The sequence below is a fragment of the Megalobrama amblycephala genome, linkage group LG4 (assembly GCF_018812025.1).
Source record: "Megalobrama amblycephala isolate DHTTF-2021 linkage group LG4, ASM1881202v1, whole genome shotgun sequence".
Lineage (NCBI taxonomy): Eukaryota > Metazoa > Chordata > Actinopteri > Cypriniformes > Xenocyprididae > Megalobrama > Megalobrama amblycephala.
Window position 1 is genome coordinate 50226032 of NC_063047.1, and position 17770 is coordinate 50243801.

The following is a 17770-nucleotide window of genomic DNA, read 5'->3' on the forward strand; positions in this document are numbered from 1 at the left end:
CAGGAAATAAGTACACCAGACTGTCCTAGGTCTGATAAATGCTAAAGTTCAGTTCCCATAATGCACATTAAATCTCTAATACTGCTTCAGAGTAGCATTTGAGGCTAATGGCGATTTTCGACTGTGTGGTACAACTTGGCACGGCTCAGCTCGCTTTACTTTCGGTTTGCTTTTCTACTGCAGTTTAGTACCTCTTCAAAGTCGGTGGGATTATAGACTGATCATTATAGTTGCTCTACCTCGACTGTCGTGGATCTGCTCCTTGTCTTCCAACAAGAGGAACGTCTGCACCTTGTCTACTGACCACGATACAGCCATGTCTTTTTTCAAGTTGCGTGAAACGGTCTTTTAAAGCAAGTCATTTAAAAAAGATGTGCGAACAAATGATACTGTGGTGGCTGACTATTTAAATCTAGCGGGTTTGGTGTCTTGTGTTTCAAATCCAATGACGCTGGTGATCTACAGTGTTTACACTTCACATTTTGGTATCGGTATGGCATGCTTGGAACCTCAACCCAGGCGGTCCTATTTAAGCAAGCTGTACCGTGCCATGGCAGCGCCAAAAAACTGTAATATAGGGACTACTGAAGAGACATTTAGAAGTTTATTTTGAAGTGCTTTAAAACGTACTGAGAATCAAAATGTGTAAATAAATGACTTGCATTTTGGTATTAAGATGCGTTTTGGTCGATCAGATCAGTAGATGAGGGAGACACATTCTCGTTTACACCTGGTGTTTTAAGGTCACTGTGATTTTGCCAAGTAAGACATGTTCCTGGATCAACATATTTTGTTGATCCTGGACCAACCTTCCTATATGAAAATTTAGTCCTATCCTTTTCCCAACCCCTAAACCTAACCCTACCCATAACTTATCCCTAAAATCAGAGGGAAATGATAGTTGAATAACACTGTTGTGAAAGCACCTAACCCAGGTTGTAAGCCTAAACTTGACATAAATGGTAAACTTGTCCCTCAAATCTGATTGGTTGATTGGAATGTAGTTCCAGGATCAACAAAGATGTTGATTCAGGAACATGTTGTACTTGGTGAAATGACGTTCACCGTGTTGAATCCTTCTCTTTTGTCCACTTTTGACCACTTCTGTCCTAATTTCTAGGGTCTATGGGTGGGTAAAGGTGTGGGGTTTTTTTTCAGAACTTTCAATCTAATCAATGAAATAAGCTCACAATTTACATATGAACACTCACAGAAATGACGGACAAACTTACTTTTTACAAAATTTTTCGTCTACAAAGTTTAAATCCCATTTGGCTAGCACGCTTCTCATAATGTTTACACAATAGGCCAGTAGGCAGAGAGTAGGTGGACTTTAGTGGCTGTTCGAATACATTCGACCACATGATCGTCTACACAACAAAAGCAATCCGGTCCAATCTGGTCCTCTGGAGGTGGTCGAAAGTGGACAAGCTCAAAACCCCATTTTAGACCCCATTTAGACCTTTATTTAGCATCATCCACTTGTGATCCAAAGGATGAAAATGCTCCTTAATACCAGGTGGAAACAGAGCCCATGTTGTAAGCACGTCCCATTGGGTAATCAAAAGTTATTGATGCCCACTTGAAAACTTTGGCGAGACACAGGAAATATGTCAAGTGCAGGTACTGAGACAGACCCCTAGAACTGTCTGTGTTTCTTTGCAGTGGAGGAGATATAAAGCTACTTCTACTCATAATGATTACTGCTGACTCCATTGTCATTACCTCTTCTCTTTCTCAGGTTATGTGGTGGGTCCTTCCTGTCCTACCTACAGGATCAGGGGTCTCCGGGTTGGATCTCGACCCCAGAACCAACTCAGAATAGAGTGGGGTCTCTACAATGCTCCCTTCCTAGACAGGCAATTGAGTCTGTGATGTCATCAGTGCGAGCCGCAGTGGACTGTGATTCCAAGCAGTCTTGCCTGGCCCAGGAAGCCCTGATCGAGCCAGTGCGGGACATAGGGCATTCTGAGATCATCCACGGGCATTATCAGGGAACTCAGCCTTTTGAGAAGGGACTAGGCTTCCCGCACAGAACAGCTAACATTCGGGCTTGGGAGGACATGCGTCTAAGAGGACAGGTAAGAGAACTTTTGATTTAATTTGTGTTGTCACATATCAAGCACCTGCTGTTTGTTTTTTGCTCTGACCTGCAATGATATGATGGATGAAGTTAACTTCATTGCAAGGCTAACCAAACCAACCATTCTCTTAAAAGGATCTAAGAGAATAAAAAAAAGAGCATGCAGCATGTTTGCCATTAAATACATTTTGGATTGATCTATCTTTGGAGTTTACATTGAAAAAATTGGTCACAGACAATTTTTTCACAGGTAGGATTTGGGTTACATTCATTTCTATGGCATCTACAACAAGACTGTTGTACAACTCTGACAGTATTTTAATGACGTCAAGGCTATAATGCGATTGGTTATCAGGGCTCACATGATCTGTCATGTGTTATCCAATGGTAGAGATGCAAATGTCTCATCTTTTACCACAAACTTCTTCTTAAAAAAGCATTTTCAAACCTAAAAGTAAGCTGTAGTGACATTTCTTGGTATGCTAACCAACATTTGGATTGTTTTGAATCTTTTTCATATCATATTGTTTCACACTTTTGTAGTTTTGGCTTGGTTTGTGTGAATTGGTTTAATTGAACAAAAATATTGGCAGGCAGAGAGCGTACTGTAGAGGAACTTACTGTATATAGTCGATATACTCTGAATTTAGATTCTAACTATGTGCTCCCTCTTTTTAAGGATAAACCTGTATCAGTTGTTTTAAAGGATTGGTTCACTTCAGAATTCAAATATCCTGATAATTTACTCACTCCCATGTCATCCAAGATGTTCATGTCTTTCTTTCTTCAGTCGAAAATAAATTAAGGTTTTTGAGGAAAACATTCCAGGATTTTTCTCCATATAGTGGACTTCACTGGGGTTCAACGGGTTGAAGGTCCAAATGTCAGTTTCAGTGCAGCTTCAAAGAGCTCTACATGATCCCAGACGAGGAATAAGAGTCTTATCTAGTGAAATTATCAATCTGCTCTGTGATGCGCCACGCATTACGTAATCATGTTGGAAAGGTCACGCTGGACGTAGGTGGAAGTACCGATCCAGTATCCTAAAATCGAACGTGCAAAGACTAAGTCAAACAGCCTTTACAAAAAAAGGTAAAACAACAATGTCGGACAATTTTGAAGTTGGAGGAGAAAATGAGAGTTTTTCACCTTACCTTGATACTTCCACCTACATTTTTTTTTTTTTCTAAGACATGAACATCTTGGATGACATGGGGGTGAGTAAATTATCAGGAAATTTGAATTCTGAAGTCAACTAATCCTTTAATATTATGTGACTAGATTTGATAAACGGTGTGCATTTATGCATTATTGGACTAGAGTTCGAACTTGGGAAACAACATGTGGGAGAAAATTGTAAAACAAACTGCGACCATTAATAATGATGTTATGTAAAATGCAACTCAAGCAGTAGGTGGAGATATCTGACAGCTGTGATTAGTGTCAGTCCAACTGTATTGTGCTGTATCAAGCACCAGCAAGCTCAAAATGCTGCCTGTGACAGACCATATTACAAGTGACTCTATTAAAAAAAAACAAGCCCAAAGTCGCTTATAGTAAGCATACAAGAATTGGCTTTAACAGTTATATCAGTAGTTTTTTGCTTACAAAAGCATTTATTTCCCTAAGGCTAATGCAAACTCAAGTATACATGATTGTTTGCACTTGCTTGTGGTGGCACACACACACACACACACACACACAGCCAGCCCCTAGATGGACACACAACCCATTGGTTTCTAAATATAGATCTTGTCTCCTTCTGTCTTCTAAAGGGCCAATCCTGCTGCAGTGGCGAGTAGGGGGAGGAATATTATATATGGATTTGGAAGGCATGGACAGTAAGGTCAATGCCTCTGAAAACAGTGTTAAAGAAAATGTAACAGGAAAATAACTGACTTTTTATCATTTGCATGAAAAAAAGAAATTAAAAAAAAGTCTAGTTATGTGAAGTGTATGCTGCTGATTACTGCAAAAAATAAAAAATGCATTGTCAGAAATGCACTTACAATGCACACTACTGTTTAATAGTTTGGAGTCAGTAAGGTAACACTTTTTGGTAACACTTTATTTAGATAGTCCACTTTAGACATACTATAAGGAACTATATGTCAACTAACTCTCACTCTAATGACTGGTAGTTCACATGTTGTTGCAAAGTTACTTATTGTTAGTAGAATGTTTAAAGTGCACTATCGAAATAAAGTCTTACAAGATTTGGTTTTGAAAGAAAGTTATATTCAGCCAAGACACATTATGATCAGTGCCAGTAAAGACATTTATAATATTACAAAAGATTTCTATTTAAAATAAATGCTGTTCTTTTGAACTTTCTATTCATCAAAAAATCCTGAAAAGAAATCATATATGGTTTCCACATAAATATTAAGCAGCGCAATTGTTTTCAACACTGATAATAATCAGAAATGTTTCTTGAGCACCAAATCATCATATCAGAATGATTTCTGAAGGATCATGTGACACTGAAGACTGCTGAAAATTCAGCTTTGATCACAGGAATAAATTACATTCACATAGAAAACAGTTATTTTAAATTGTAATAATATTTCACAATATTACCGTTTTTACTGTTTTTGATCAAATAAGTGTAGCCTTGGTGAGCAGAAGAGACTTATTTTTTTTAAAACATTTTAAAAAATCTACCGATCCCAAACTTTTGAAAAGTAAATCTAAGGGACAACCATTTTTATTTATTTTTTTATTCTGACCAAAGTTTGTATTGGTTCTGCAAGCTTTTGCTTGTTTTAACTCTGTAACACTACATGTAAACCAAAGGAGGAACCTGGTGTGAAAATGCTGTTGTTGAAATGTTAGCAGCTGTTTGTTCGCTCTCAAACTAAGATCCACAACAAGAGAGTTGTCCTCACATTGTGGGTATTTAAAGCATACAGATCACATGTGCAATCCGACACTGGACAGAAGGGAGATGTTTTTGGAAGGTTGAGAGAGAGAGAGAGATAGTGCAGTCAAAAAAGGAAGCTAAAGCCAACCACATTCCCAACACAGCTGACTGAATGAGGAAATGACCGGGGAAGGAATAGTCTCGGATTAAGAACTGCCTGCTTTCTTCAAATGAAAGCTGTGGAAAGAGTGGAAGACGGAAACTAGGGGAAGACAACATCCTTCCCCATATCTCTGGACCTCGCCTCACTGTTGGAGTGTGTTTCTGAGCCTGTGAGAGAGCGACCGCCACACTATGTGGGCGCTAGTGACTGAGCTGCTCTTCAGCTTCGTGCTGTTGGCCTTCATGGTCATCAGCTGCCAAAACGTCTTGCATATCGCCAGCAGCTCCGTCCGATCGGTGCTGGCCTACATTCACACTCAGCTGGATCGTGAGCTGGGTGAGAATGAAGGTGTGTCTGATGAAGAGGAAAACGTCACCACTCGAGTCGTGCGCCGCAGAGTTATACTGAAGGTACTGACGATTGCTGTCGATGTTTAATCCGGAATATTCCAGCCTAGACAAGAGACCAGCTGTTGTGAAATGTGCAAGGTTGTAAATCTAAGGGATTACAATGATACTTGGGTGCTTGGTTTCAGTTTTATTTGACCTCATTTGAGTGCACTCTGTATTTAAAGTTAGCTCATTGACACATGTTGAATTCCTACATTCCTCACAGACATCTTCCCCCTTTTATGCAGTATATAACAGTTTGTCAACTTTTCCTTTCTGCTGAACTCCTGAATGAGACTTTCAAAATATCAAATGGGTCATAACATGCTTTTTTTGAGGTTCTCTTAGGGTCATTCCACTGCGCTGCTTTTCCATTGTTTTTCAATGTAAATACAGGCTAGACGTACGTGTTTTACCATTGCGCTTGCATCTCACGTCTTTTGCAGCGTCTCGTGCGTGATACGGCGTTCAAAATATGCAGCACTCAAGTTAAAATAAGTTCAACTTTTGAAAAACGTGTCTCTGCTCCACTGACCTGTGTCTCGCGTTTTTAACATCAACGTGTGAGCCGGCCCTTATAATGTTAGTAGTTTTTGGCATAATAATATAGTCACATGGTCTCCTTTAAGACTTTTCAATAAAGATCAGGGGTCTCATTTATAAAACTGTGCGTAGGATCCCTACTAAAAGTGTACGTACGCGCAAAAGCTAGATTCTGCGTACGCACAAAAAAAGATTTATAAAACCATGCGTATGCCAGAACCTGCGCACAAATCCCTTTATAAATCCCAGTCAGCGGAAGATTGTGCGTACGTGCATCTCCACCCTGTCTCCTCCCCGAAATCACCATATATGGAGCTTACGACGCCTAGTTTTACTATGCATAACCTTATCTGCATATCATTTCCATACACGTTCCCAACCACGTGACACCATGGTTAACACCGTCAAAGGTACAAGACATTGGCAAATATTAGATATGGACTATAAATGCCATTTGTGCCACACATTATATTGATAAAGATCATCCAGTATCCTCTTTATGTTTTAGAATAAATATATCAAAATATCCATAAAAACAAAATTGTATAAAATACTTCAGATAAAGGTTTTAGAATAGAGTTGATTCATTCATTTCCACTGGCCAAATAGTATTTGAATAGTTTTAAACAATTCAAATCAAATTTATGCAGTTTTGCTGATGAGGTGAACATATCTTTTAGGAAGTTTATAGGCTATTTTTAGTGGAAACAGATTGGCCTACTTATTTATTGCAGTGTAAATACAATTGTCTGACTCGGCGCGTCACTGACAAAGGATTTTAAAAAGAAAACATGAAAATCTTACCGTTTTCCTCAAATTATATCCTTCAAATGGTAATTGTTTGAAGATCCTTCACACGACATCAACACCTCCTGCAGCTGTGGCTGTACAGTAAGATATCATTGGACCTATTCAAACTGGACAACGGACCGTTCGACCACCGAATCCAGCAGTGTCTTCCATAATATCGAAGTTAAGTGTGCATCACTGATCGTCAAAAAAAATATTTTGTCATAACATCTGCAGTTTAGTTTAAAGAGGAATTATTGTGCTCCCAGCGCTCCTCGCTGTCATAAAACAGCGTGTCACTGGAAAAGTGATCGAAAGTAGCACATCTACTATCTCAATTCATATCACTTTTGACTCCAGAATGTGCGTACGCACGGCTCAAAGTTTGCTTAAAGGTGCGCACATTCTCCCGTCAAGTTTGTTTTTATAGATCACAACCTTTGCGCGGGAACTGGCGTACGCACGCTTCCAGCCCCGTTTTGTGCGTACGCACGCTTTATAAATGAGACCCCTGAAACCTGTAGTATATTTTTTTTTTATCGTACAATAGCCTTTTATATGTCAAAACGTCAAGGAAAATTTGTTATGAATGTCATGACTAATATTAGTGGAGGACAAAAGTATACAAATCAAGTTACTTGAATAAAAGTACAGATGCCCTAACAAAATATTATGAATATTAAAAAATATAAGAACTCCTTTTCAGTTTTGCTTGATTTTAATTGTACTTATGTATTTAAAGTAAAAAGTACTGATCAATGAACCACGTTTATTTATTTTGCCATTTTAAAAGGGAAGATTAGTGGAAGAAGACACATAAGCCTATGTATTGGTCTGCAAATAAATTGTTCATTTTATTACCCAAACATACACTATTAAAATTTTAAACTTCAATAAACTAAAATATCAATTTAAGTTACTGATAATTCATAAAAAATACCATAGTCTTAAAAAATAAAGAAAAACAATGTTTTTATGAAATGTCGTGGAGTAAAAAGTACAATATTATGCCTTTGAATGTAGAGAAGTAAAAGTTTACCAAAACAAAAATAATTACATACAGATACTATAAAAATGTACTTAAGTACAGTAAAAAAGTAAAAATACTTTGTTATGGTCCACCACTGAGTAATATTAACCTTCTAAAAAATATTTATTGACTATTTTTTGTATAATTTATATTGTTTTAATTTTATGCATTGAATCATAAATTATTTTAATTTGGCATTGGCATTTCTATCACCCTGCCTCAGGAATCCACTAGGGCTGCCCCCTAATAGTCGACTAACCGTTAGTCGACGAGAAGAGGCTTAGTTGATCAAAATTGGTATAAGTCGGTTATAGTCGCAGAAAAAAAAACTCCACAGGAAGTGGCGAAATCACATGGTCTCCTTGATAACGGACAGGAAATCCAAACATTCACCTATCATTCATCATTCATTGACCTCAAATATGGCTTAATCACTTGAAACATGTAAGTAGTAGCAACTTTACAAGTCCTCTTGCTCTAACGTTAACCTATGTGCGCTATTATGTGCCGCATATCCGAGTGTTTGTGTGGAGAGCACGCTTACTGCATGACATAGAGGCGCCGGTGCGATCACTTGCATTAAAATTAAAATACTCCTTCATTTTTGGTCATACAGATAAGAATAGTCCAACATTCAAAACTGTAAATGTTTATTCCTGTAAACTCATAATAACAACAAAATGAAAATAAAAATAACGAAAACAAACAGGATGTCGCTTTCTGTCGTCTCGGTCTCAAGTGAACTTGAGCGCGTCACAAAAATGAACCGAAACTCAGCATATACTTGCCTCACAGATAAGAGATATATATTTTTATGGAATTAAAATCTAAAAAAAATATTCTCAGATTATGTAATCCGTATGAAAAATGCATATAGCGCTGATTAGGCTTTGTATTATATCGGCAATTAAAGGCTCATTATTATGATGTATACTATGGTTTATTAACATAAACATGCGATTATTCAACTGATAACTTAAATGAATGACTACTAGTCGACTAGAAAAGTCTTTAGTCGAGGGCAGCCCTGGGATTCACGATAGCAGCTGGTAAACAGTGATTTATTCTACTCATGATAGATGCACAGGCCTCTGTGTAAAAACGCAAACTGACGTTGTGCATATTACGTGTTCAGTCTATAGGTGTGTCATTTACAAGAAAATCAAAAGACATCGCCATCTACTGGCCTGGCAGCAGAATACAGTGTTTTTAGTCGTTTTCAGGGATCTGTGTGAAAGGGGATTGTTTTGACAACAGTGTCGTCTGTATGTGGAAAACGCAAAGGAAAAACTTTTACGTTTTTAGTACATCATTGTCATGTAAATGTGCCCTTAGATTCATTTATCTTTTGCTTAAATGTAAATTGCAGCCATTTGTACTCAGAATTCCAACAAAATATAATAATATGGTTCCTAAGCCTCTATATCATAATAATGTGTGCTTCGAGAGGCGCTCAAGATCTTCTGGACTGTATTCGAATATGTTTATTACAGAGAGTAGTACCCTTAACAGCATCTTTAATATTAAGCAGTGAAGGTGTGAAATCTGAAACCTGAGAAGGTTCAGATAATCCTCCAATCAGAGAGAGGCAGAGGGTGTTTTACTGACCTGATCAGCAGACATCTAAAGCTCACTCTCTTTGCACAGGAACAATGCAGTAGAATTGTTGAGGTCCAGTATCATGAATCATTTTGACCATATATTGAAGACATATACACAGGACTATTGCAAGCAAGTCAAATCAAAAGCGAGTGAAGCACCCAATGGAGCATGTGGCCCTTTTAAGTTGCTTTTGTCATATCTCACCTAGGGTGATGAGGCAGACGATCTTCCAGGAGAGCAAGTGAGCGAGGAGCAATTTACAGATGAGCATGGCAACATCGTCACCAAAAAGGTCAGCAGACTCATCCTGCTTTTTTTCCTGCAGCAAAGTCATTTACCACTCATTGGCATGTAAAATCCATCTCAAACCATCTTAGTAATCATTTTGATTATCTTTGCAAATTGAAATGATTCAGTGTTCAGTTGTGCTGGGTTGGGTTTGTTGCTCTGTTCCAAAACCTAATGAGCTGCCCATGTAGACAGCATTTAATGCATCCTGATGTGACTGTTGTGTTCAAATGTTGCATCTCACGTATCCTTCTCAGAGAAGACAATCCCAGAATACATTCTGACAAATGTAAAAATGTGAAAGAAATCTATCCAAGATGGTGTAGAGTGAAATGTCAAATAGGAAACTTTAAAAAAAAAAAAAAAAAAAAAAAAAAAGTTAAGTATACCTTCTGTAAGTCATTCGTTTGTAAGGTTGGTCTGGACCACTCTTAGCTATCTTAGCTATATCACTGTTGACAGTCTATACGAATATAATTCTGAAGCTGTAATACACCCAGTGTTCAATTAGGATAAATGGCAAAGAATAAAATGCAGAGATTCACTGCTAAATTCAAATGTGCTTTAGTGCTGATCCAGAGACAGAGTTGTCATATATCACAAATATTCAGTGTTATCAACCACATCAGGTTTATTTTAGGTTTCAGACATTTAAATACACATTCAAATAAAGTACTAGGCTATATAAAAAAGACATTTATAGTTTGTTAAAATCAAATTCCATATACTGATGTCTACGAAAGCTGCAATAATGACCCTTTCAATTATATAATTTGATGAAGTGTTTTATTCATATCAGATACACATTGTGTATGAAACAATAAAGTTTACTCTATTCTTTTCCCAGTTCACCAGCTACATATGAAGAGTTTGGTTCCAAAACGCGATAAACGCCATTTTCAAAAAATTGAGTTTCCACCAAAATCAGTATTGTATCTGGTCGATATTGAAAAGTCATTTATTAATTTTGCGCAAAATGCGATATCCGTCGTGTTATTCTGTCATGTTTTCTCCCTTTCTTCCCAGAACGCGACAAACGCCAGTGTCCTTTCTCTGCAGAGATTCTTTCTCCGCTCTCAACCAATCACAGCGCACCATTCCACACACTGTAAACATTAAAGGCTTTTTTAAAAGCCGTTTTTAATACCAATGTACTCGGCAAATGTGTTTATTTAACCGTGCGGTGGCGCCAGATACTCTTTAATCCGTAATGACAAATAATTCATAACATTAACAAGATGACCATTGGAGCGACGGCTGAATGTATTTTTAGTAAATTGGCTGAATATAAGATAAATATTGGCAAAGTTTAGACTCTGTCATATATGTGAATCAACTTACTTTGTTGTGTATTTTCAGTTTGAAAAATAACTTTTATATTGATGGATTAATTGCATTTTGAAAAAAAAAAGTGTCATGGATTTATTGCATTTTGGGAAAAAAATAATACGTTTTTATAATAAACTTTTTAAAATCAAAATGTAGATTTGAATTTTTTAATGTTTTTATATCCAAAAGATGCTATGTGAAAGTTTGAAACAGAAAATAGGGGTTTTCATCTTGACAATTTTTTGGTAAAGAAAATACCTTTTTACTCAAAATAACCAAAATGGAGTTATTGCGTTTTGGAACCAAACTCTTCATATGTATTTTGGGGAAAATTTCATAAAACTGACAACTCTGAATTCCAGTGCAAACTCATCACGCAACAAAACACATTCACTTCCACATTATACAGTCGGAATAATATCATAAAATTCATGATATAGTTAACAAGTTTGTGAATATTTTGAATAAAAAAGGATAAATGAAATAAACACGATACCTACATATCTGCAAAGTCCCTTTAAGACAAGTCATTTCACTCGGCGGCCATCTTTGAAACGCCTCTCGGGCATCCTGGGCATCATGCCCTATCTCTTTGAATGGGGAAACATCAAATTCTCCAAAACTGTTCGCCAACCTTACGATTACATTTCATATTTGAAATCACCAATGAAATCTGACAACAGCTGTCTTATAAATGTTTTATCCAAACGCTCAAATCATGACAAAAAACTGTATTTTTTAGGCTGGATCAAGCTAATGCGCATGCGCAGACCTAAATGCGCGTCTCTTCTGCCATATTTCAGAGGCACGCGTCTGACTGTTTCTATAGAAACCGGTGCTTCTAATGACTGCTGCAGTGACGCGATGACTTTACCAGTCGGCGATTGGCTCTTATTTAGAAGGCGGGACTTATTCCAGTTAAGGTGTACCTTTAGAGTCTTCGTAGTGAGCTGAGAGACAACGTTATCGGGAAATCCAGTCCAGATCAATCACGCTCTATATTTTTTCCTCTTTTGGAAAGTCATAGAGACTCTAATGTGGACTTTTACTTTTGCTATTAGAGAAAATCAAAATGCAAAAATTATATTTGCATATATATTATATTTTGTAGTTTCCACTCACCATGATAGAAGTTTACCTAACTATGATGACTTTCGCTTCTGAGAACTCTGGAAGTGTAAAAACTCAATTAAATTATTAATGATTAATTATTGAATTTAAAAAAAAAAGCTCAATGAATTATTTTACACAATAATTGTGTGTACTATGTATTTGTTATGATTATTAGTGTACACTCAAAAAAATATTTAGGCTTAAATTTAAGATTTATGCATTTGAATTACACATTTTTAAATTAAACAAACTAATTCAATTTGGTGCATATTTGTCAGTCATACATAAATGAAACAAGAAACAGGTAACATTTCTGGATTCGAAAATAGAATGGCAGAGCTTAATATGAACTATTTGCATTTATTTTATTTTATTTATATAATAATATTATCAAAATTCATTTTGCATTTTTTGCTTAGATTCAGCATAAATCTGTTCATTATGAAAATTTATTTTGGTAAAAAGTATGATCATAGTTACGGCTAGCTGTATGACAAGCAATATGAAGTTGAAATGATATTGAAACAAATTTGGTTTATATATAAATATACAAAATATATAAATCTGGTGATTGTTTATTTAAAACACATTCAGTTTATTAGTACTATTAGAGATTTCCAAAATGTTTCATTTATGTATGACTGACATATATATGCATCACATTAACTTTATTAGTTTATGTAAAAACCATGTAATTCAAACGAATGTCATTTTTATATGCAATTTAAATATATAAATCATAAATCTACTTTTTTAAATGTTTTATGTTGTCAGCCTAGCAACATGCCCTTCAAATTCTTGTGGAGTTTCCCTTAAAGGGATAGTTCACCCAAAAAGTTTAATTCTGTCATCATTTATTCACTTGTTTCAAACCTGTATGAGTTTTTTTCTTCTGCTGAACACAAAAGATGATATTTTGAAGAATGTCTGAAACCAAACAGTTGATGGACCCCATTGACTTCCATAGTATTTGTTTTCTCCATACTATGGAAGTCAATGGGGTCCATCAACTGCTTGGTTACCCATATTCTTCAAAATATGTTCTTCTATGTTCAGCAGAAGAACGAAACTCATACGGGTTTGGAACAACTTGAGGGTGAGTAAATGATGACAGAAGTTTCATTTTTGGGTGAACTATCCCTTTAAGTGTAAGGTTAGTTGACTCTTCTGTACCAGTTATGTGCTGCATGTGAGAGTTTCTGTCTACATAAAGTGCTTTAAATCATTTCAGTAATGACGGCAGTAGACAGCAAGGCAGCTCACAACATTTTGGAACAGTTCTTAAAGTCAACATGAAGTAAACATTTTCAGTAATTCAGAGGCGGCTGACAAAGAAACGTACCATCATGTCGAGATGTTCATGAACTTGACCATCAGTTTCCATGTTGACTTTAAGTGCAACTTTAAAGTACACGTTTCCTTTGAAAGTCGTTACTTTTGCATGTTTCTTACATTGTTTCTCATCTCTCACCTTGACTATCTGTTTCCATCTCTTCTTCTCCTGCACCCTCTTCTCACCCGATTCTCCATGATCTCATCCATCTGTGCACGTGGCTGACGTAGATTGTGAGGAAGGTGGTCCGGAGAGGAAAAGGGGATGAAGGGGTTCAGGAGCTCATCATAGAAGGGCTTCCGCAGGATATCAGTGAGCCAGACGTTGATGGAGAACAGTACATGAGCTATGCCGTCCTGGGCCGGGACAGCAAGGTGGGCTTTTGAGTTAGCAGGGCTGGTCCCACTTTATATTAAGTTTCTATTTATTAACATTTAAATGAATCATTTGATTATAATAATACAATGCACTTATTGTGTACATACATGTTTTTACATTGTACACTCTAAAACATGCTGAGTTAAAAACAACCAAAGTTGGGTTAAATATTTGCTGGGTAGTTTTATTTAACTCAGCTATTGTTTAAAAATGACTATATGTCAGGCTTAAAATGAACCCAAAATATGTTGGAAATTAAAAAGCAGGCACATAATTACTAGAGGCAACAATAATAATCAAAAGGTGAATGTTTATTAATAAGCAATTTAATAAATGTTTATTATTAAACATATTAATAAATGTTAATTTCCAACCTATTTTGGGTTCATTTTAAGCGAGCAATACAGTAATTTTTAAACAATAGTTGAGTTAAATAAAACTACCCAGCAGGTTGGTCAAACATTTAACCCAACCATTGGGTTAAAACAACCCAGTCGCTGGGTTTGTCCATTTTTAACCCAACTTAGGTTGTTTTTAACCCTGCATTTTTTAGAGCGTAGGTTCAGATGTAAGGGAAGGGTCGACAGTGTAGTTATAGATGTAATTACACAAATTGTAAATAAATGCAGGCATTTTTAAATATGAGTGCACTCTAAAAAATGCAGGGTTAAACACCCAAGTTGGGTTGAAAATGGACAAACCCAGCTATTGGGTTGTTATAACCCAGTGGGTGGGTTAAATGCTTGCCCATCCTGCTGGATAGTTTTATTTAACTCAACTATTGCTTAAAAATGACTGTATTTCTTGCTTAAAATGAAACCAAGATATGTTGGAAATTAATATTTATTAATATGTTTAATAAATGAACATGTATTAATAAGTTTAATGAATTATAATTAAACAATAAACATTTATTAAATTTCTTATTAACAAATATTCACCTTTTGATTATTATTGTTGCCTCTAGTAATTATGTGTCTGATTTTTAATTTCCAACCTATTTTGGGTACATTTTAAGCCTGACATACAGTCATTTTTAAACAATAGTTGAGTTAAATAAAACTACCCAGCATGTTGGGCAAACATTTAACCCAACCGCTGGCTTAAAACAACCCAATCGCTGGGTTTGTCCATATTTAACCCAACTTGGGTTGTTTTTAACCCAGCATTTTTTAGTGTACACTTAAACCTACCCATACCCGTATTTCTTACCCGTATCTCACCTCAATACATCAACACAATAAGTACACTGTAAGAACATAGTAGTTAAAGACACCTGATATAAAGTGTGACCGCTGGGCTTGTTGCAGCAGGACTGACAGGATGTGAAAAGTGCTAGATGCTCTAATATAGTGAAGGCTCAGTAGACCAGGAAAACACCAAATACATAAATACATACTTTTTTCTTGCATTATAGATCTTATAGAAGATGCAGCCTTTACATGTGATCCACATAAGACTGAAGATTATAATGTATCTGCAAGAATGTGCCATGAATCATTTAAAGGTGCAGAAATTAAAGAGGTCACTGAGGAAAAGGCCTTTTGAGTGGAAGAAATTGTCGTGGCAAGTGTCAGACGACAATATATGCTCTGGATAATGTGAGAAACCTGTAGATACACTTTTGAAACTTTATTAAAATTGTCAGCTCTTGAACAATGTTCAAGAACAATGTTCAACTTTATTATAACTGTCCTTCATATTATAAATATTTAGGGAAAAAGTGATGGCTTAATATCATTTTAGGTATCTCTGATCAGAATTGAATTGGTAATCATATCATTGGAGTTTAGTGTTTCATTTCTCTCCAGTGTATCATTATACTTTCTCTTGGGCACTTTTGTCATTTCCTTTTTTTCTTTCCGTTCAAAAAGAGGAATCAGTCAGAACTGGGATTTGGTGGTGCACACATTAAATAATACTAAACATCGCATTTTGGAGGCCTAATGTTGCATCATGGTCACATGCACTTTAGTTTGTGGAACACATATGCATTATTAACCTCAATAAACTCAGAATTTACTGCTTATTAGGTAGTTAAGTTTAGGTATTGGGAAGGATTAAGGGATGTAGAATAAGGTCATGCAGGAAAAGGCATTCAAATATAAGTACTTTATATGTATTAATAAACAGCCAATAGTCTGGTAATATGCATGATAATAAGCAACTAGTTAATAGTTAACTGGTCCCCAAACTAATGTCTGTCATTTATAAGACTGAATATATCTGGTTATATTCTGCCATTCTTCATTACTCAGACTACTATTTCTGCAGTATTCAGTATGTACTGAATATAATGTGTAATATATACACACGCACACACTATATATATATATTACTGTGCAAAAGTCTTAGGCCACCACCAGATTTGTTGTTTTATCAATGTTTTAATGATCATCCATATTTATTTTTTAGTGTCTTTATTACGATACAAACAGAAAATACAGGAAATATGTACACAAAATGTAAAAAAAAAACAATCTGAACAAAATAGTTTCTTCAAGCAAAAATCAGTATTTAGTGTGACCTCCTGGACTTCTTCTTTCTCAAAATGAAACTCTGAGAAACTTTTCATCAGATTTTGAAAGTTTTTTTGTCCTTCCAATCCTTTTCCACTCCATTTATGTTTAAGACAGTCGGTTCCTGTTATTGCTCAAGTGTACGGGGAGGTCAATAAACGCTTGCCACTTTAGCCTGTAGTTGTTTTTTCTGATTTGCTTCTGTTTTTTAATACTGCATACAAATGTAATGTATTTTCTGGTTATATTCTAATAAAGGGACTGATAAATAATTATATATGATCATATCATTGCTAAAACAACATCTTATGATGGCCTAAGACTTTTGCACAGTACTGTATATATATATATATATATATATATATATATATATATATATATATATATATATATATATATATATATATATATATTAGTTTTTTAGTTTTTTAGTTTAGTATTTCCAAGAACATAACTGGATAGCACTCACTAAACTAAGGTGGAGCTTAAGTGCACTAAGTGAAAATAGCAGTAATTTCGGTAGCACTTTACTTTACAGTCCTAACTGGGTAATAACTAGTTAATAACCCTGAACCTACCCCTAAACCTATGCTTACCCTTTGTAATTACCTTATATTACCCAGTACTTTCTTAGGTAAGTACCTTGTAAGTGCACATACTGTAAAATAAAGTGCAACTGTATTTTCTTAGCGATTGATGCTATTTGCAGTAAGTGAGCATAGCAGTATTTTCTTTGCACTAAGTGTAAATGGTATTTAGATGCTATTTGTACTTAATGCATATAATGGCATTTCAGTGTATTGTAGTAAATTATATAACAGTATGCAATAATAACAACACATTCAGTGTATATGATTTTATTTTTATTAAATCATAAATGCCACCTTATTCAGACATTACTTTTCCTCGTTCCTAAAGCCGTCTCCTACACCGACCAGATAAACAGTTGATTCCCACTATTAAATACCCATTAGGCACATTATTTCCACTTTTCGAGTATTTTCTTTGATTTTATGAGCTCTCTGAGCTGATATGCGAAGGGAAAAGGGAGAAGAATGAAAAAAGCAGATTCAAACTCGGGTCAGTGCTTCAAAAACTAACGTCATCTTCCTTACTCTCCACGCCACTGATCCTGTTATCAGCGGGATTTCTTTTGCAGTTTTATCTGGCTCAATCTGACAGTGGTGGGCGGAGTTAGTCTAAATAGCCTCCTGTGTTGCATATTACTGCTTAAAAACTGAATACTGCATATTGTTTCACATACTAAGCTTAAAATAGTATGCACTGTGCAGTGTTTGGTCAGCAATACATTAGTGTTCCTTCCTGAACATATGCAGACTTTTAGAAA

General features: G+C 35.8%; 1 protein-coding gene across 19 annotated transcripts in view; it reads left to right on the forward strand.

The window, feature by feature from the left end:
- Positions 1–17770, forward strand: part of ank1a (ankyrin 1, erythrocytic a) — a 158825-nt gene that overhangs the window by 135773 nt on the left and 5282 nt on the right. For 13 of the 19 annotated variants that reach the window (XM_048189802.1, XM_048189796.1, XM_048189804.1 and 10 more), the window contains 3 exons: positions 1742–2081; positions 9671–9754; positions 13756–13899. In XM_048189802.1, the coding sequence (XP_048045759.1) occupies positions 1742–2081; positions 9671–9754; positions 13756–13899 (568 nt within the window). Of the gene's footprint in view, positions 1–1741; positions 2082–5023; positions 5520–9670; positions 9755–13755; positions 13900–15320; positions 16596–17770 lie in introns of those variants that run through there. The other 6 variants (XM_048189800.1, XM_048189814.1, XM_048189807.1 and 3 more) reach the window with 6 other exon arrangements.